This window comes from Ciconia boyciana, chromosome 3, assembly GCF_034638445.1.
Source record: "Ciconia boyciana chromosome 3, ASM3463844v1, whole genome shotgun sequence".
NCBI classification, from domain to species: domain Eukaryota; kingdom Metazoa; phylum Chordata; class Aves; order Ciconiiformes; family Ciconiidae; genus Ciconia; species Ciconia boyciana.
The window spans coordinates 4352105-4371461 of record NC_132936.1 but is presented as its reverse complement, the minus strand read 5'-3'; the positions used below and the strand labels follow the sequence as shown (position 1 = coordinate 4371461).

Here is a 19357-nt window from a genome sequence, read left to right as displayed (position 1 = left end):
CCTGCTCCGGCATGGGGTCCTCCACAGGTAGATATCTGCTCCCCCATGGACCTCCATGGGCTGCAGTGGATATCTGCTCCCCCATGGACCTCCAGGGGCTGCAGTGGATATCTGCTCCCCCATGGACCTCCATGGGCTGCAGTGGATATCTGCTCCACCATTAACCTCCACAGGCTGCAGGGGCACAGCCTGCCTCACCATGGTCTTCATCACAGGCTGCAGGGGAATCTCTGCTCCGGCGCCTGGAGCACCTCCTCCCCCTCCTTCCTCACTGCCCTTGGTGTCTGCAGGGCTCTTCCTCTCACATATTCTCACTCCTCTCTCCAGCTGCCATTGCACTTTTTTTTTTTCCTTCCCCTTCTTAAGTATGTTATCCCAGAGGTGCTGCCACCGTCACTGGTGGGCTCGGCCTTGGACAGCGGCGGGTCCGTCTTGGAGCTGGCTGGCATTGGCTCCATCGGACACAGTGGAAGCTTCTAGCAGCTTCTCACAGAAACCACCCCTATAGCCCCCCCGCTACCAAAACCTTGCCACACAAACCCAATGCACCTTTAAAGGTCCCTTCCAACCCAAACCATTCTATGACTCTATGATGTATATTTGGGTGGGGAATTAAGGTGTGCAGGATATGTTTGAGGGTGGAAAGCCTGCTTGGATTGTATCAGGTGACTGTAAAGGGTAGGGAGAGCCCAGCCTGGTACAACCTAGTCTTAACTGCCTGCTGGCTGTAATCTCCTGGGCAAACACAACCACACCTGGGTTTTGTCTTGAAGTGAACTGGGTGATTCATTTCAGGGTGTAGAATGTCAAAGATGGGGAGTAACAGGGACTGCAGCGCAGCAGGATGAGTCTGAGATGAACGACAGAGAGCAGGTGATGGAGCCAACGATCAAAAAGGTCTCACCGTGCAGCATCCACCAAGCTTGGTGTGCAAAGCAAACTGCCAGCACCCACCCAGGAGAGCAGTTATCCTGCATAGAGCTGCCCTTTGCCTTTCTCAAGTCTGCCCTGGGGCATGCCGTGAAGATAAATGCGGGAAAAACCTTTCATCGGAGCAAAACAGAAGGGCAGGTGACCCAGCAGCGTTGCAATGTGCATGCTGCAGCAGGGATGTCCCATCCCACCATCCCCTTCTGCTTGGGTTGTATTTTTCTTCCCACCTCATCTCCAGCCTTGCCGTGGCCATCGCCAGCACTCAGCTGAGCGTTCCCACTTCTCCCACGTGAGCAATGACGGAAAGACGGGTGGAAGAGGAAAAGCCATGCCATGACCTCCATCTCACAGCCACGGAGCATCCCTGGAGATTTCAAAGAATCATAGAATCATAGAATGGTTTGGGTTGGAAGGGACCTTAAAGACCATCTAGTTCCAACCCCCTGCCATGGGCAGGGACACCTTCCGCTAGACCAGGTCGCTCAAAGCCCCATCCAACCTGGCCTTGAACACTTTCAGGGATGGGGCATCCACAACTTCTCTGGGCAACCTGTTCCAGTGCCTCACCACCCTCATAGTGAAGAATTTCTTCCTTAGATCTCATCTAAATCTACCCTCTTTCACTTTAAAACCATTACCCCTTGTCCTATCACTACACTCCCTGATAAAGGGTCCCTCCTCATCTTTCCTGTAGGCCCCTTCAGGTGCTGGAAGGCTGCTATAAGGTTTCCCTGGAGCCTTCTCTTCTCCAGGCTGAACAACCCCAACTCTCTCAGCCTTTCCTCATACGGGAGGTGCTCCAGCCCCCTGATCATCTCTGTGGCCCACCTCTGGACCTGCTCAAGCAGGTCCATGTCTTTCTTATGCTGGGAGCCCCAGAGCTGAAGACAGAACTCCAGGTGGGGTCTCACAAGAGTGGAGTAGAGGGAGAGAATCACCTCCCAGTTTAAGGAACGGAGGAGGGTGACGAAACTGTGTTATGGGTGTTACAGGGGGAGATGTCTTAGAGGGGTGGAAAATGAGTGCAAGATGTCATTGAGGGCGTCAGGAGCTGCCGATCGTATCCCATCCACATCACTGAGCGAGATGACAGGGAAAAACGGAGATCCCCTGCCCAGCTTCTTCTTCACCCTGGAGGTTTCCCCACCCGCAGATCCCCGCTGTGGGAGCGCTGGCGGATGGGTGCTGGGATGTGCCGAAGCTTCACGGTGCTGGAGTGATCTTATCAGAGCCGGAAAGTCCCGTTCCCGGACTGCCTCTCCTGCAGTCCTCTGGCTGCAGAACAAGCGGTCCTGTTTCCCTCGTAAACCCATCAAAAAAGAACAGTCCTGACAGGCTGGAGAAGCAAAACACACATAAACAAGCTGACACGGAGACAGGAGAGGGGAAACGGGTACTCCGTACTCATAAATTAACCCGCTCCTGGCATCATGGTGACTTTATGGCTGAACTGATTGCCGTGGCTTTGGCACAGTTCGGTCTAAGCTGGGTAAGCTTCTCCCAGGCATAGTTCAAGGGCTCAGAGACCACTCCTGAAAGGCCATTTGGGTGCAAATGCCTCTTTTCTGGAGTCCAAAGATTTTGGTGCTGTTTTTACGGCATAAACCTCGCTGCCCCGGGGGTTGGCTCAAGGCCATACTGCCTTTAGGCTGCAAATCCTGGGGAAAATTGTTCTCTCCTCCACGCTTGCATGTCCACAGCAGCAAAATCAGGGGATTTGCCCCAAATGAGAGCCCAGGAACTGGGCAGTCATCAGCAGCACTTTTTATTTTTCCTCCCATTTCCCTCATTTTTACCTGCACCGGGGTCAGCTTGGTGGTGGCATAAAAACAGCTCTCAGGACTAGGATGGTTTTTATTCAACTTGACTGGCCTAACAATCACAGCTGGAAACCGTGGGCTCCAGCAATCACCACCCACCGCTGCGCAGAGCCCTCCCTGGCCTCTCTGCTGCGTCGTGCAGCTCCTCGGCTCAGAGTCACAGGATGGTTGGGGTGGGAAGGCACCTCTGGAGGTCATCTGGTCCAACCCCCCTGCTCAAGCAGGTCACCTAGAGCCGGTTCCCCAGGACCACGTCCAGATGGCTGTTGAAGATCACCAAGGATGGAGACTCCACAGCCTCCCTGGGCAACCTGTGCCGGTGCTCGGTCACCCTCAGAGTAAAAAAGTGTTTCCTGATGTTCAGAGGAACCTCCTGTGCTTCATTGTGTGCCCAGGGCCTCTGGTCCTGGCTTGTCTACTGCGAGGGTAGGATCTCCACCCTTGGGAGAGATCTCCATCCATGAATCTCCATCCATGTGACCTCCATCCTTGGAGATCTCCAAAACCCATTTGGACATGATCCTGGGCAACCGGCTCTGGGTTGGCCCTGCCTGAGCAGGGGGGTTGACCCAGGTCACCTCCGGAGGTCCCTTCCCACCCCACCCGCCCTGCCCTGACTTCATGCCCCTCTCCCGGTCTCTCCCCTCGAGTTCCCCTCTCCAGCTCTGCCGCTCTGCAGCCACCCCTCTAGTCTGAGCCCCGCTTTCTCCAGCCCGGGCTGCTTGGGCTCGGCTCGGCTCGGCTGGGCTCGGCTGGGCTCGGCTCGGCTGGGCTGTGCTCGGCTCGGCTGGGCTCGGCTCGGCTGGGCTCGGCTGGGCTGTGCTCGGCTCGGCTGGTCTCGGCTGGGCTCGGCTCGGCTGGGCTCGGCTCGGCTGGGCTCGGCTCGGCTGGGCTCGGCTGGGCTGTGCTCGGCTCGGCTGGGCTCGGCTCGGCTGGGCTCGGCTGGGCTCGGCCCGGCTGAGCTCGGCTCGGCTAGGCTCGGCTCGGCTCGGCTGAGCTCGGCTCGGCTCGGGCCGCGGGGCCACCCCGGGGCGGGGCGCGCATGCGCGGCGGCGCCGGCGCTGCCGGAGGCGGCGGCCGCGGGAGTCTGTGGCGGCGGCCGGGAGAGCGCGGGCGGTGAGTGCGGGCGCAGCCGCCGGTCCCCTCTCCGCGGGCAGCTCCTCTCCCCCGGGACACCCCGCCGAGGGTCCCGTGCGGGGTCCGGCACGGGTCTTTCTATCCCCCGGTGAGCTCCCGGGTGAGCTCCGGCGTCCCCGCGTGGGTACCGCAGCTCCCTGCACCACGCCCGCCGCGCCGCATCCCCGCCGCGGGCAGGAGCATCCTTCCCCGCGGGGGCTGGGGCACGCCGGGGCCGCTGCATGGGGAACATCCCAGCGCCTGCGGCCAGCCTCCGGGCGGGTCCCCCGCGCGGGTAAAACACGCGTGGACATCGAGGTGCAGGGGGATGCGTGATTCCCCCCCCCACGCACAGCCGAGGTCCGTCGAGCCGGGGTCGGTGCTGCAGCCAGGTGGGCGCCGGGGCAGAGCCTGAGGAGGGGAGGAGTGCGCGGGGAAAAATAGGCTTTTGCCATAAATTCCCCCCGAGCCCCCGCGATCTGTATCTCAGGGGCTGCGTGGAGGAGAGGGGTGGGCATTGGTTTTCCTCCGTGTTTGTTTTTAATAGCCGTGGGTGGATTTTCCTTGAATGACTTTGACCCCTAGGGCGTTCTGGAGGCCGCGCAAGGAGATGCATAGTTTAGCCGTGAGTTGGGTGAAGAACCAGCTCCTGTTGTTTGCGTTGGAGCTGCCACCTGCCCGCTTCACTTGGCGCACCCCAGCTTGTGTCTCGGAAGGGTGGATGAAGGGTTATTCCCTGCTTGTCTTCTCCACGACGCTTCGGGGATTGTTGGTGGTATTCCCCCAATTTCTCATCTGGATTTTTCCTGAAAACACCATGAGCATCTCACTTTTTATTTTGGAGGGGGGAAACATTGCAGACAGTCTTGAACTGTTCTGGTTTTCATCGACAAAAAAAAAATATATATATGTTTGGGTAAACGTTTAACATCAGTGTCAAACTGACTCATCTCTGGTGTGAGCAGGGTTGCGTAAACAGTTTATATATATATATATTTTTTTTTTTTTTAATGTTTATATGTTTGGGTAAACATTTAACAATCAGTGTCAAACTGACTCAACTCCGGCATGAGCAGGGTTGCACAAACATTTTTATATATATATATATGTTTTAATATATATATATGTTTATATGTTTGGGTAGACATTTAACAATCAGTGTCAAACTGACTCATCTCCAGCATGAGCAGGGTGGGGTACGGAGCCTCCCGGTAGCTGCGCTGGGGTGGGAAATGCCGCAGATCAACTGGTGCTGGGTACGCAGGACCGGTGGTCCCGCACCCAATGCTCATTTAATAACTCCACTGGTTCATCCCCAGGCTGCTTTGGCCGGAGCACATGGCTTTTTCCTGCGCCGCGGGATGGAGATGTGTGTTTGTTGTCGGATGCTGCGGGATCATCGTTTCAGAGCTGGGAAATGCCCCGGCGTGCTTTAGGTGTGCTTAGCTGGGGGGATTGCCAGCCACGGGGGGCCGGGAGGGCGGTTAGGATGAGGATCTGTGTGATGCTGCCCCGGCAGCGGTGGTTGAAAAAGAGTGAAGTCATGAAAAAGTGATGAAAAAGAGTGAAGCATGTATGCAACGCTCTGCCGGAGTGAAATCCAGCGGGTCTGAAGTCTGCTTTTGCTCTTGGCCGGGGCAGGGCGGGGACGGACAGCCATGAATTATACCAGCAGACCACGCTCCTGCCTTCGTGTCGGGGTGCAGGGGGGTGATACATGTTGCAAACAATTCCTAGAAACCCACGGGCTCAACGGGCCAAACCACAAGCCATTACATGTTTCCTCCTCCTCAGCCGGTAAAGGTGTGGGTTAACAGCCCTGCTTGCTGCCGGATTTTCTGTTCTCTGGGCATCATTGTTTTTATTTATTTACGCTGAAGCTGTGGCCGGAGCCTCTGGCTGAGAAGAAGGTTGTGTCCCTCCGGACGCAGGGCGGGATGGCCGGTGTGAGCGACGTGCCGGCAGCGCAGGCAGAGGCTGAGGGCAGGGGAGCTGCCATCGTCGGGTCACGTGCGTGCACTTGCAGCTACTCGCACGTCTTGAGTCATGCACCAGCTTAATTTTTAGCTGCCAGCGGACGTGATAACCCCCACTCCTGAGGTCAGGCCAGTGGCCTTTTAATTGCAGTATCCATTTATGCTAAAGAAATTCCTCCAGAGGAATAAATTCTCAGGAAGGCTCCTGGAGGCTGCGCATTTGGTCTGCAGCTGTACGTATGTGGCCATACCTTATGTCCTCCGGCCTTCAGGCACAGGCAGTAGCAAGTGGAAGCTTGTTCCCAGTTGCTTTTTTATTCTGCAGTGGATCCTTGGGATCAAGTAGGGATGTAAGCATGCGGTTGCAGCACAGCCCGCATCCCTTGTTTGGCGGGGAATCTGCCATCTGGTCCTTGCTGGCCCTTGCTCGGGGCTTTGTAGTGCCCTGGAAGGGCGGCACTGCTGTCATTGCAAACCTCAGAGCTCGCTGGGAGAGGCCACAGGATTAAATAGGAGGAGGTCCCAGATAGGGAAAAAGACTTTTAGTGTAAGGAAGAGGAGAGCTCGCAGCTCCAGGGGGTTGGCACAGAGCTGCAGTCTCTCCCCGGCAGCCTGCTCTCTGCCCGTAGCAGCAGCAGTGGTGTGCATGATTTATATACATTTTTTTCTGATGACCGAAGCTCTACAATCCGCAACCTTAAAAAAAAATGTTTTTGTGCAACAGGCTTTTGTGGATGACAGCAAAGCTAAGCAGCCTCAGCCCATAGACTCTGGGAGATTTTTTGGCAACGGTCCGGATCCCCAAACAGTGCATGGCCAGTTTGGTTTGGTTGCTCTGCCTGCAGGCAGACGGTTCCTGGGTTGTCCCATCAGCAGACAGATCTGAGCAGGGAGGGATTTGCCGGCTCATTGAGGTCTCCCTGTGCTAGCAGGAGTTCCCGTCTCCAGCAGATCTGTGCTGAAAGATTTGTCCCATCGGTGGGTGCTGGTCCTATGGCTTTAGGAAAGGGTCATGGCAGTGACCTCTTGCATAGGCAAACTGGCTGCAGAAATGCTGTGCTCGCAGGGTGTGCATGCAGCTACTCGGGGAAGGATACCGTATCCCATGGACCTTGCAGGAGGAAATTTAGGAGGTGAAAGCGGGATGCAGTTGCAAGAAATCCAGGCTCCTTTTTCAGTCAATGGGGGGAAAAAAACCCCAGGCACTTTTCTGGCACAATTCCAGTGTTGGCATCTGAAACGTCATCCCACTCCATCGGTGGTCCCTGCACGACTGAATACAGCAGGCAGGGACCGGTGTGGGTGGCTGGACCAAAACCGTGGGTGGCTGGATCAAATCTGTGCCCGGGAGTGTGCTAACACTTCAACAACTTGATGGTCGCAGGTCATTGATTGAGATCATGCTCTGGTCTTGTTTGATTACTGGTGTACTCAAAGCCTGTAAGCATGGGTGCTCCACCCAGGGATCTCATGCCCACCTGAAATCCAGCCCCAAAGCACTGGGGGCTGTGTTGGTTGTGTGTGGGAAGATGAAGTGGTAAGCCGATCTGGAAAGCACAAACAGCAAAGGTTTAGTGAGATCAGGAAGAAAAGCTGCAGAATATTACCTCAATCTTGAGCAATTTTTGATAGGGGAGGGATGGATTTGCCAGAGGAGATAATTCTCAGCCAGGTTCTATGGGTAGAAATATTGAATGTTAACATTTTTGCATTTGCCTAGTGCTGTAGATGAGTTTCTTTTTTTCAAGCATTGCGTGTATTGGCTGTGTTACCAGTAGCTTCACTAAGCTTTAACCCTGGTTAGGCATTAAGAAACTGCAGCTGTGTTTATCGTAGCAAATCAGAAATGTGCCGTGGTGACCCACACCATTCCCTGGCATGGTTTGAGAGTTAGCACAGTCCAGCATGTGGCCACCTATTTCAAGGGTGTAGCAGCACGAGAGCGGCCAAGCCAGCCTGGCTGATCTCAGAACCGACGACCCAGCGCTGTGAAAATCAGACCCCCGCACGTGATGACTGGCTTGGGGTTTGGACTCTCGCAATAAAGCCAGCAGCTTCATCAAGCCTTTGGTCTCCTAACTTTGGATTTCCACTGCCCTGCTTTGCTCCCCCAAACACCACAGGACCTCGGGGGCTCCCCCTCCTTGGTGGGATGCTGTGGACCCCTTCAGCATTGCTGCAGGGACATGGTATTTGCTAGCAGCTTTGTTTTGCTCTGTCCCCTCCAAGCACAGCGTTCATCGCACCGGCTCCGCTGCTCTCATCCCCTGGACCCGTCCCAGCGCGCGGGCAACGCCGAACCCATGTCAAGAGGCACTTGCTGTTCAGCATGGCTGAGCTGGCTGCTGGCCCGGCTTGTGTCCAGGCCAGAAATCGCGGGGGAGCTGACACTGCCATGGCTTCTGTGGGGGATCCTGCCATCTCCTGCCAGCTCTAATGGCTCATCTCCCGGCATCACGAGACGTTCGTTTCCTGATTAATACATGCTTGGACAAACCCTGCTTCGGCTACGCACTCTGTGTGTGTATATGTGTGTATGGAAAGGTAGAATTTGAGCCATTTTCTTTTATTTGAAATTTTCCACAAGGTTGCTTTGACCTTTTTTCTTAGGTTATTTTCAGGCTTGCCTTTCAAGGTCTCCAGTAAATCACATCACATCACCTTTTACCTTCCAGAGCATCCTAACCCAGAGTCCCTGTTGGATGAGTGCTTGTAATACACTCACTGGACTGATGTAGATGTAACCGGGTACGTAAGTGTGTCGAGGGAAATAAAATGTGCTGTGCAATGCACTGTTAAGTACTCCCAGCACTCCCTGGTGCATTACAGCAGTGCATTAAGAGCACAATATCTAGTTCTCATTAGGCAGATGAAGATTGATATCCCCATTTAACAGATGGGGAGGTGTAAGCCCAGTTTACAGAAGTCCTGAGCACCTGCCCCTCTCTGGTTGTGGGGATTTCTACTTCTTCGATGCTGGAGTGTAGATCAGTCCTTCATACCCTGCTGCCTGCTCGGGCAGGGCTCGTCCCTGGCACAAACCACCAAATGCCACCTCTTCCAGCTTGTGACCTCTGCGACACCCATGTAAATCCCAAGAACTCCCTGTGGAGGGGATCTGAGCGCTGTGTGCGTCAGTCGCAGTTAGGAGGAAGGTTAGCACCGAAATGTATGGCAGGAGAAGGAGGCAGATAATACCAAGAGTACGCAGGAATTGCTGCTATGAGCCGGTCCACGGTCTCTTAGTTTCTCATGTCTGGTGGAGCCTTTCCAAAACACCAGGCAGAATGGGATGGAGGAGCTGGCACCATGCTCCCAAGCTGGTCTTTCAAAGTTTGCCCCGAGCCCTCTGCAAGTGGTTTAGTTATAGGAGGAGACATTTGTGCTCAGGTAGGACCAGCCTGCAGGCAGCAGGCTTTGGGATGGGGCTTATCCACTGCATCTGAGCTGGGTGCAGCCTTGGTGCAGCCTCTCCCAGCCCTGAGGAGTCGAGCTGAGCTGATCTGTGTCATCCTGGTGCTGTAGGAGCTGTGACACCAAAGTTAAACCCATGTAGGAAGGGGTCAGAATAAAACCCCAGGCTTCAAAATGACCTGTAGTCCCTCCAGGGACTTTTGCCTAACTCCCAGAAGAGAAGGAATTCAGGAATTAACCACCTGCAGCTCTCAAAACTGGCCTGTTGCCCACGGCTGCACGATCACTGGTGTTAGTTTCATGCTATCCACATTTTTTTATTTAACTGCAATGCATTTATTAAAGACTTCCCCACAGCTGAGTTCCCCAGTCCTCTCTGCTTTGTGTACGAGGAATTACTGCCTTTCTGGAAGCCTGTGTTAACCTCTGATGCTTGAATACTATTCTGCAAGCAAATATATCACATTGTCTGGGACTGAGGCTGTACCAGTTAACGCGGAGGCCAGACCGGTGGGAAAATCAGCCGTACTCTGTAGGAAATTTTCTCATTCAAACCCCTCCATCAGACTGTGACCAAAAAGCAAAAGAGCTGGGAAAAGCTTGGGTTTCCAATTACTCTCTTGAAAAGGGAGAGAAAAATTGGAACGGGATCGTTCTCCTGTGCCGCAGTTCTTATTGTGCTGTAATGATACAGCCATCATCCACTCCCTCCTTCTCGCCTTGCAGCTCCCTCCCTGAACAAACGATACTTGGTTGCCGTTAATTGGGAGCAGCCAAAATAACTGAATCCCCCGGAGATGGGGAGTGAGGACAGAATCTCAACGAGACGCCCTGCCGATGAATGTGGCTTTCAGCTGCTCCTACGCACCCCCGTGAAGGGAAAAGAATAGGGGCTCTGTGAAAGTGAAACAGCCAGTGCTGACCTTGGGTTTCTGGGTTATTTTTTTTTTCTTTCTTTCTCTTTTCTAACGTTAATTGCTCATCGCTTTGTCCATCACATGATCGCTGGAAATTGCCAACTTGTTCTCACTCATTAATGTCACAAGTTCGGTTTAAAATAAGCAGTCTACCACGTTCCTGATTTAGCGCTGTTTATCCGAGTATCAGATGTGTTTCTTGTGATTTCGGACTATTATTTTGAAAATCTCTGACTCTCCCTCAGCCTGTTAAAAACTGGCATTTTCCAGCTATGAAAGCCTGCCTGGAAGAACCTCTCATCTGCTGCTGTCAGGGAGATCTGCAGCGTCTAACCTCTCCCTAGCTCTGCTCAAAGGCAATGCTTGCTGTATACACTGAACTCTTGGGATGAGAGACTGTGGCAAAATCCTGGCGCTAGCACGCACCGTACAAGTCGGAGCCAGCCTGTGCCTAGTACAGAAGCTGCCTGTCTCTCGTATCCTTGTCAGCATGCAAAGCAGGCAGGCTATGGATGGTGGAAGGGGCTATGTGCCCCTTGCATTGGCATGCATCCGTACGCCCAGGCTTGATTGTTGTCTTCCCATGTGTCTTCTGATTGCCTTTGCTCTTTACGGACAGATTTCAGCGTGATGCTGCCTCTCTGCAGGAGATGAGCACTCCAACCCTGCTCCTATGCAGCTCACCTGCCCAGTCTGTGCCGTATCTGAGCTGTTTTTCAGTTCCTGATGTCCTGGGGTCTGCACTGGCATTAGTCTGTGTTCTCCAAGAGGTGGGGAGCTTCAGCGTGTCCTTTCTCCTTGTACCTTTGCCACCATGATCCCCATCACCAACATCAGTGCCTAAATACCTTTTTGGAAGGTTTTCCAGCATCCTGCTAGGATGAATTGGGATGAAGATTCAGCACTGAGCCCACTGTAGTGGGCCCAAATCCTTGGACCACAGTTAGTTAAAGGGAAGCTGGGAGATGGTGAGCATGGGTCCAAGCCCTCTTGCTTGCGTTGTATCAGAGCAAATGCTGGGAGAGGTGTAAAACACATTATGGCAGGTTAACGGACAGGGCAGAGGAGCTTCGGACACACAAAGCACTTCAGAGTCCATACTCACACCTCTGTACAGGGCAAAATCTTTGCATAAGGCCTGGAGATCATCAGCTGGAGACAGCAGATGTCTTGGCGTGGCAATGAAGGAGATGCAGCCCGTGTGGGAAGGGAGCTCTTGTCTGTGCATCTAGACCAGGAAATCAAACACTGTCATAGTATAGACACATCCATAAAATCTCCCTGTCCTTCCCACCCCAACATGCTCAGCCTCCAGCCAAGTTCTGGCCAGATTATCCAAAGGATATTTAGGGCAATAGAGGGTGAGTACTACAGTGCTGCATAGCCAGGGATGGTCGTCTTGCTTGGGCTTTGCCTTATCCTGAAGCTGAGGTCTAGAGTAAGTTGGATGAGTCTTTCTTTCTCCATTGGATACAAGGAGCCAGAATAGACTGGCTGTACATTAGAACTGGGGAGAGGGAGTGTTGCCCTTTTTTCACACCATCCCCTCCTAGGAGTGCCCCAGAGTCAAAATTTGCCTTGCCACCCTAAAGTTTGGCATATATCCCCATAGGGATACACAAGCTGCTGAATGAACTGCATGTCCTCATCACAGATCCGGACCCTGCAGACCCTTAGGAAAGAAATGAAGTCTCTGTGAATGTGCACAACATCAAAACCCCCAGCAAGGGTGCTATTGTCAGTCTTACGCATCTGTGAAACTAAAATATCATTTTGCAGGGACCATCTTCCCTTCCGCCTTTTGTGGCTAAGGCAGCTCCATCAAACTCAGCAGCCAGATTCCCCTGTGGCAGACAAGAAAAAAAAAAAACCCAGCTCTGAGAGGTGCTAAGGGAGAAAGCCTGGAAAGCACAGGGAGAGAGAGAATTGTCTGGAAAATGCAAATTAATTATGACAACTCCCATCTGCTAGAATACAGAAGCAACGTGAAAATATTTTGTCTGATATCAGAGGCTTTGGGCTGCAAGAGGAAGTGGGACTTGCAACCTGGTTCAGAGTCTGCTCTGACTTTGCTCTTTGTGCTGTCTTGCCCTGGGTCTGTTTGACAGGTCCCATCTCTTTGCTTTCACTCTCTCTCCACGTTTAACGCCTTCCCATCCTCTATCTCCAGCCTAGTGTGGGTCTCCCGTCGTGTGCCCATGCAAACTATTCCTCTGTCTCACCTCTGGCAGCAGCTGGTATCTGATGCAATGGAAGAAAAATAAGCTGTTTCCCACACACAGGCAAAATACTCATTTGCATTTATTTATTTTTGGCCATCTCCATGCACTGCAGCTCTGGTTGGGTGTATACAAGCTTAGGAGGCAGGCTCTACTCGCACAAACATGTATGTGTTAGCTGCACAGGGGTAACCACAGCCCTGCAGAGTCTGGTGGGGCTCCATCAACATCAATTTCAGATCGAGCATGGGCATCTGTGCGATGAGTTATCCTTTTTGTGTGGCATAAACACCGGCAGGGAAGAGAAATGTCTAGGGTGGAAGGGAAACAGAGGGGATTGGGAGTGAATTCAATGCTGTGAGGCAGTCTCCAGACATTAGGATCCTGCTGTGCCCTGAATCTGAATCTTTCCAGCCAGAGCTTAGCAACTCTGAAGGTTGCCAAGGAGCAGAGCAGAGCAGGCAGGGGAGTGCCCAGCACTGGGGTTTGGCTGCTCTGAGCATCCAGGCACAACTTGTCTGGCAGCCCCTCAGCATGGTTGCATGGATGCTCCCAAGGCTTCGATGCTGTACCCAAACTGCAGCCAGCTCTGATGAGGGGGCCCTTGTTTCTCCATCACCTCCAAGTCCTGCTGCTTCTTATACGTGGAGGGATGAGGGCTGCAGGTTTGGGACCGTGGACTTCTCCGCTTCTCCCTTTGCCGTACTCACTGCAGCAGCACCAGGCATGCAACCCATGTACAAGCTGTGTGGCAGGGAAGCTGGGCTTATTTGCAACCTCCACAATTTGGTTGGGACCCTCTTCACTTAGGTGCAGAAAGGCAGGTTATCCCTTTGATGAGTAATTACACCCCAGTTTTGTCCCTGAGCAGTTTGTTCTGGGGAAAGGGGTGAAAAATCCCCTCCGCAAATCATCAGGTGCTTTCTTGACATCTCACTACTTCTTGCACTGCCTTATTGGTAGCTCCTGGCTACTCCAAAACATGCTCCAAGCTGAGTGTCCAAGGAAGTAGGGAAGAAGGGCAGGCTTGTGACATTGCTGTGCCCATCTGACACAGGCTGAACTGCAGGGACAGGGCTGTGCCATCCTTCTCCATACTGAATTTAGGTCTGCCGAGTCAAGAAAAGCCCCTTTTCCCTAAGCAGGGAAGCAGGGCCAGCATCTCAATAGCACCATGGCTTATCCCACCCAGGAATCGCAGCACGCTCTTCTCCCCAATGCATCACTGTTAACATTTCTTCTTTATCCCCTCCCAGCAGGGCACGAAGACGACGTTCCCCAGAGCCAGGCTCGCGGCCGCCGCACACAGCGAGATGACAGCCATCCTGGAGCGGATCAGCACACTGTCCCTCAGTGGGCAGCATCTCAGCCGTCTCCCCAGGCTGCTGGAGGATGGCTTCCCCAAGATGCCTTGCACGGTGAAAGAGTGTGAGGTGCCGCAGCTCTTCCGTGAGCCGTACATCCACACCGGGTACCGTCCCACTGGCCAGGACTGGCGGTACTACTTCCTTAGCCTCTTCCAGAAGCACAACGAGGTGGTCAACGTGTGGACTCATCTCCTGGCAGCACTGGCTGTGCTGCTGAGATTCAAGACGTTTGTGGAGGCTGAGCAGCTACCTGTGGACGCGTGGTCCTTGCCTTTGCTCATATTTGTCCTCTCCTCTGTCACCTACCTGACCTGCAGCCTCTTGGCACACCTACTGCAGTCCAAATCAGAGCTGTACCACTACACCTTCTACTTTGTGGACTACATCGGAGTCAGCATCTACCAGTATGGTAGTGCCCTGGCCCATTTCTACTACAGCTCCGACCAAGCCTGGTATGACAAGTTCTGGCTTTTCTTCCTGCCAGCAGCTGCTTTCTGTGGCTGGCTGTCTTGTGCCGGCTGCTGCTATGCGAAATATCGGTACCGACGGCCTTACCCCATCATGAGGAAGATGTGCCAGGTGATCCCAGCCGGGCTGGCGTTCATCTTGGATATCAGTCCTGTTGCTCACCGGGTGGTTGTGTGTCACCTGGGGGGCTGTGAGGAAGATGCTGCTTGGTACCACACATACCAGATACTGTTTTTCCTTATCAGTGCTTATTTCTTCTCCTGCCCAGTCCCTGAGAAGTACTTCCCTGGTTCCTGTGATATAATTGGCCATGCCCACCAGATCTTCCACACCTTCCTGGCCATCTGCACCCTATCACAGATGGAGGCCATTTTATTGGATTACAAGAACAGGCAGGAGATTTTCCTGAAGAGGCATGGGCCTTTCTCCATCTATCTCTCCTGCATCTCTTTTTTTGGCCTGGTGGCTTGTAGTGCCATCACAGCTTACATTCTGCGATGCAGGATCAAGGCCAGCCTGGCTAAAAAGGACTCCTGAGAGTCAACGAACGTGATGGGCATGACATCACCAGGGTGGTGAAAAATCAAGAAAAGGGGCATAACATATTAGAGACATAACTGGCTTATTTGCCTAACACGCTGTGACTAACCTGGACCCTGGACTCAGGTGGAGGGCTGGAGACTTCATGCTGGATGCATTTTCACAGCAGGGACTGCCTTCTGCCATCCAGGGGAACATGGGGTGTTTTAAGCCAGAACAAGTCATTTAACCAAGGATGCTGGAATAGGCAGAGGTTTCTTGTTCATTCTGGTAAACCTGTGGGTGATATCTTGCTGAATGTCAGGGAGGGCAGCCTGAAGGCTGTGAGACTGTAGAAGGGTCTGCCAGGGCTCATGATGCCCCCCCTTCCCCACCACCAGAGATGCAGCAGAGAATGCACTGTGAGGACCACAGCTGGATGCGATGACCTCTCTGGGTTTTGCCATCTCTGCTATCTGTGGGAGACCTGTTACTATCAAAGGCAGTAGGAAGGTTTCAGGAGGAGTCTACATTTCTAGGGTTCAGCTGCAAGGGCATGCGTGGCACAGTGGCTGGTATAATCCTTTTCCTGCTCCAGCTGGATTAAGCCAGGTTCTCTCTACGGTCCCCTTGTCAAGTATCTCAATGCCAGGTTGCTGAGGTGGCTTTGGCAAAGCGTATTTGGAGACGTAGGCCTGACCTGGGGTCCTCTAGGATGAACTGGGTCTGAACCTGGGCTGTGTGTCTGCTGGTGACTGGTGTGGGTCCAGCACAGGTGGAGATGTTAGGTCAGCTCCATCTTCTCTTTCTGTATGACTGCACCATTTGCAGTGGAGCTGCTCATCAAAACCAAGGAGTCAGGTTGTCCCAAGGATTACTAACAGGAGATGGGGTCTTTCCTGGCTGTTGGAATTTGACCTAAGGTAGTGGCAGTGCTGATGGCTGTTTGGTAGCCTACAAGGCAGGTCTTCAAAGGCTTCTCATTTCCATTTTAAGTGCTTAGTTGCCTTTGAGAAGCTGGGCCTAGGTCAGGTTGGAGATGGTTTTGAGCCTTCCTCAGTAGCAGTGGCAGAGGTTGAGCACCCCTGAGGCCATCAACATTCAGGGTGCTGACCCCAAGAGGGGGATTGCTTTTGATGCTGGGCGCATCATTTTGGCTGCTTGTGTGATGAGTTCATGCATTCGTGCTATATCATCTGTCTAGGGAGTCTGACTGACCTCCAACATTGTCATGCGGTGTAGAGTAACTTGGGTGTGACCTGTCTGATAGGGGAAAGGCTCTGGGCCCTGGGCCTCCAACAGCCCTACTGTGGTCATGGCCAAAAGGCTACAAGAGGGAAGTAGTCTCTATTCCCCTCTTAATGGTGCTTTTCAGGACACCAAGCAGTCCTTGGTGGGCCTCGTGGGAAAGCTGACCTTGAAGCTGCAGGGTTGTTTTTCTCTGACCAATGGGGTTGTGAATCTGTCACGTTTTTGTCAGCACTAGATGAAGGTAGAACAGCAAAAGGCAGGAGCAGGGTGACAGCATTAGGGTCCTATGCAACCTTGGGACAGGTTTGTCCTTGAGACTTGGTGATTCCTGTGTGGAGTAGCAAAGACAGTGGTCAGGGACACTTAATGTCCATGGGTCAATCCTGTCCAAGGTGTAGAAGGGGTTGGTTTACTGTGTCTCCCACTAGGTGAGTGTCTTTTGTGCTTGCTTGGGAGAAATATCAGATATGGAGCCACACTGTTGCACTGAAGTTGGTAGCACTTGCAGGACAGGATGCTCAGAGCCAATGCAGAGATATGGTCCCATGCAGCCTAGACATCTTCTGTTTGACCCACTGCTTGCTTTCATAGTAATCTGTGGCACGGCTCCTCCCAGCTATACACCATGTGAGACCTGCAGCCTCAAATGCCTTGACATCTGGCAAATTCTTAGGAGGTATAAATCTTTGCTGAAAGCAAGGAAGCCATGGGATTTATTCGAGCCACAGATTTGTCTCACTGAATCCAAGGGCAGGCAAATGAATTGTGATTGCTGGTTCTGAGCAGGCAGAGTTTAGGGTTGGGGATACGATTTGTCATGACAAGCACTGATTTCTGCACTTGATCTGTTTTTTAACTGTTGAGATGTGTGTGTGTTTGTGTATGTGTGTGCATGCATGATTTATTATCCAGAAAGGCTTTGCCTTTGGCTTTTATATCTGCAGAGCCTCCTGGTTGGGTCAAGATTAGCCTGAAGGAAACAGTACTATGCTGCTGAAGGAACAAGGTGGGCCAGACAACAGCGTCTCTGAAAACAGAGCTATTAATAGGTGCTTTGCTGTGTCTTACTTTTGTGGACAAATTTGAAGCTCATGGCCCTCTTGACAAATTAAATACAAAGGGGGAGGGAAGTAAGTTTTGAGTACAGGAGAAGAAATCACGGGAAAGAAAACCTGGGAGGTCATCTAGTCCACCCTTTCTCATCACTCTGGGCCTCCTGGTTTACATCCAGTCCGTCTTAGAAATTAATTACTTCATTTCCTACAGTGCATTTTGACGGTACAGCCATGCTGACTTAACAGTAAATTTGCCTCAGGGGAATTGCAAGTGGGGGATGGTCCCACTTACACCTTGTCATTCCCCTTCCCTTGCACAGAAGCTCATCTGACCACAGAGCGAGCCAGTGTCGGGAGATGGACCAGCAGAAAAACAATCCTACTGAAAAAATGTCAGTAATTATCTGCTGGTTTTAACTTTCAGCCATCTCAGTTGGACAACACTGCTGCCTGCAGGGACGGGCTGGAGTGGAGGCCAGCAGCAGTTCCTCCTTGCAACAGCAGCTGGTTGCTCAACTGGCTTAGCTGCACCGATGGACTGCTCCCTCCGTGGTCTCCATTGCTTTGCTTGTGAGTCTCCGCCCAGTTTGGGGAAAGATGTCCAGTGGAAGCAGTGCTTTTTCTCACAGCTTAATTTGCCTTGCTTTTGTGGTAGGTAAAGCAGAATAAGCTACTGGCTGGACGGTGTCAGTGGGCTCCTGTGCAGAAAGGGGAGTAAACCAGTCTGGTCCAGAGCTCCTTTCTGGGCTAAAATTGAGAGGGAGTGGGCATCGCTGCTAATAGCAAACCCTGCTCTGCTGCTACCCAGATTTATACTGGTACCAAAGGAAGGGATCACGCAGGTGTTTCCTTCTCTAAGGGTTTGAAAATAGATGACATGTCCTGCCCTTGTCAAAGGAGGATGAGTACAGTAATGCCATCTAGTTCAGGGACAGGGAGAGGAGGTGCCCACATGGCTCTTCGAGGTATTTCTGGTCATATGTCTTCTCCTCCCTGGTCCAGCAGAAATGAAACTTCTCCTTCTGGAGCAATTGTGTGACAGTGGTGGTGTTTTTACATATTCTTATGTTACCCCTCAGGTGAAGCCACTCACGTCCCCACATGGCCCTGCACTCAGACCTGGAGCTGACCTCCTGGTTATTATGATGGGTTGATTTAGCAGGGAATTGCAATACAGATCGCTGCTGCTGTGAGGATGCACCCTTGTGTCACAAGGGGCTCACCAACACTGGAGCTTCCTTCATCCCTGTCTCCGTCCTCCTCCTCTTCCTCCAACCAGCTTATTTCTTTTCCTCATCCCCAGACTTCATCCTTGTGCCTTATGCACCTGGCAGCCTACCTGGGCAGACTCCACATGCCATGCAGTCTGCTGCACCTCAGCCAGGCCGGGACTGGAAAGTGGCTGCTGATGCCCTCCTGAAAGCCCTGCCGTTGATCTAGGGGAGACCAGGGCTGGGTCCAGAGAGAGTAAAAGTGCCGCTGTGATAAATGCTCAGCTTCTCTGAGAGCCTCTCAGGGCCTTCTCCTTGGGCTCACCGCTTGGAGCACGCCTCCTTCCATCCTGGCATTCCTCTAAGGAGGCACGGTTTGGGAGGGGTGTACCAGTGGCAGGGTTTGGTGAAGAGCTGACCACCAAAGGTTGAGCACATACAAGATCCTGGAGGGACCAAGGTCCTAACCCTCTCCCCCAGGAATCTCTGATCCTGAGATAGTTTTTTTGCAGATCTCGCAATCTGGATCTGTACAGGACAACTCCTGAGAATTCATCCCAATGTGCCTTTATGCTATTCCTGTTTGGGATTCATCCGGAAGGAACCTGAGGCTCACAGGCAGCCTCTTTGCTGTCTGCCGGTCCATGGTTGCTCTTAACAGCTGATACCTACTGACAAGATTCGTTTGGTGTACGGAGCAGAAGGGGAGGATGGAGAGAGGTGCCTTAAACTTGTATTTATGCCTAATGATTTGTGTAACAAGGCAAGGACGGGTTCCTCATGTGCCTTGCAATTTACATCTTTTGCTGACAAGATTATTTTTAAGCACTGTTTATTACTAAACAGAAGTACAATAGAGTTTGTATTTTTTCCCTGGGAAACAGGGAAGGGTATGAGTGTTACATACTAACCATCCCCTTCCCAACTCCCATCTGCTGACTTTGTATTGTTGAAAACATTGACAATATTTTAAGCTTTGTACTGTACTGATCATTATTTAAAAACCTTAGTGAAAAAAAAGAAATCTGTAAAAGCAAAATGACTGGTGTGCTGTGAAATTCCCAAATGCACAACTACAGAAGGTTATAAGT

At 52.4% G+C, this 19357-nt stretch overlaps 1 protein-coding gene across 5 annotated transcripts; it reads left to right on the top strand.

The window, feature by feature from the left end:
- Positions 1-3812: 3812 nt before the first annotated feature.
- PAQR8 (progestin and adipoQ receptor family member 8) lies at positions 3813-19357 on the top strand. 5 transcript variants are annotated; one of them, XM_072858295.1, is made up of 2 exons: positions 3813-3869; positions 13655-19357. In XM_072858295.1, exon 2 carries the CDS (start codon positions 13709-13711, stop codon positions 14765-14767), a length of 1059 nt encoding a protein of 352 aa, XP_072714396.1. In that variant the 5' UTR covers positions 3813-3869; positions 13655-13708; the 3' UTR covers positions 14768-19357. The 5 variants fall into 5 exon arrangements, with proteins under 5 accessions (XP_072714396.1, XP_072714393.1, XP_072714397.1 ...); XM_072858292.1 differs by having other exon boundaries at positions 13652-19357; XM_072858296.1 differs by lacking the exon at positions 3813-3869 and adding an exon at positions 3870-3978 and having other exon boundaries at positions 13652-19357.

What these genes read in the sequence shown, in the direction of transcription:
- PAQR8 (XM_072858295.1), top strand. Translation starts at nt 13,709, where the DNA reads ATGACAGCCATCCTGGAGCGGATCAGCACACTGTCCCTCAGTGGGCAG.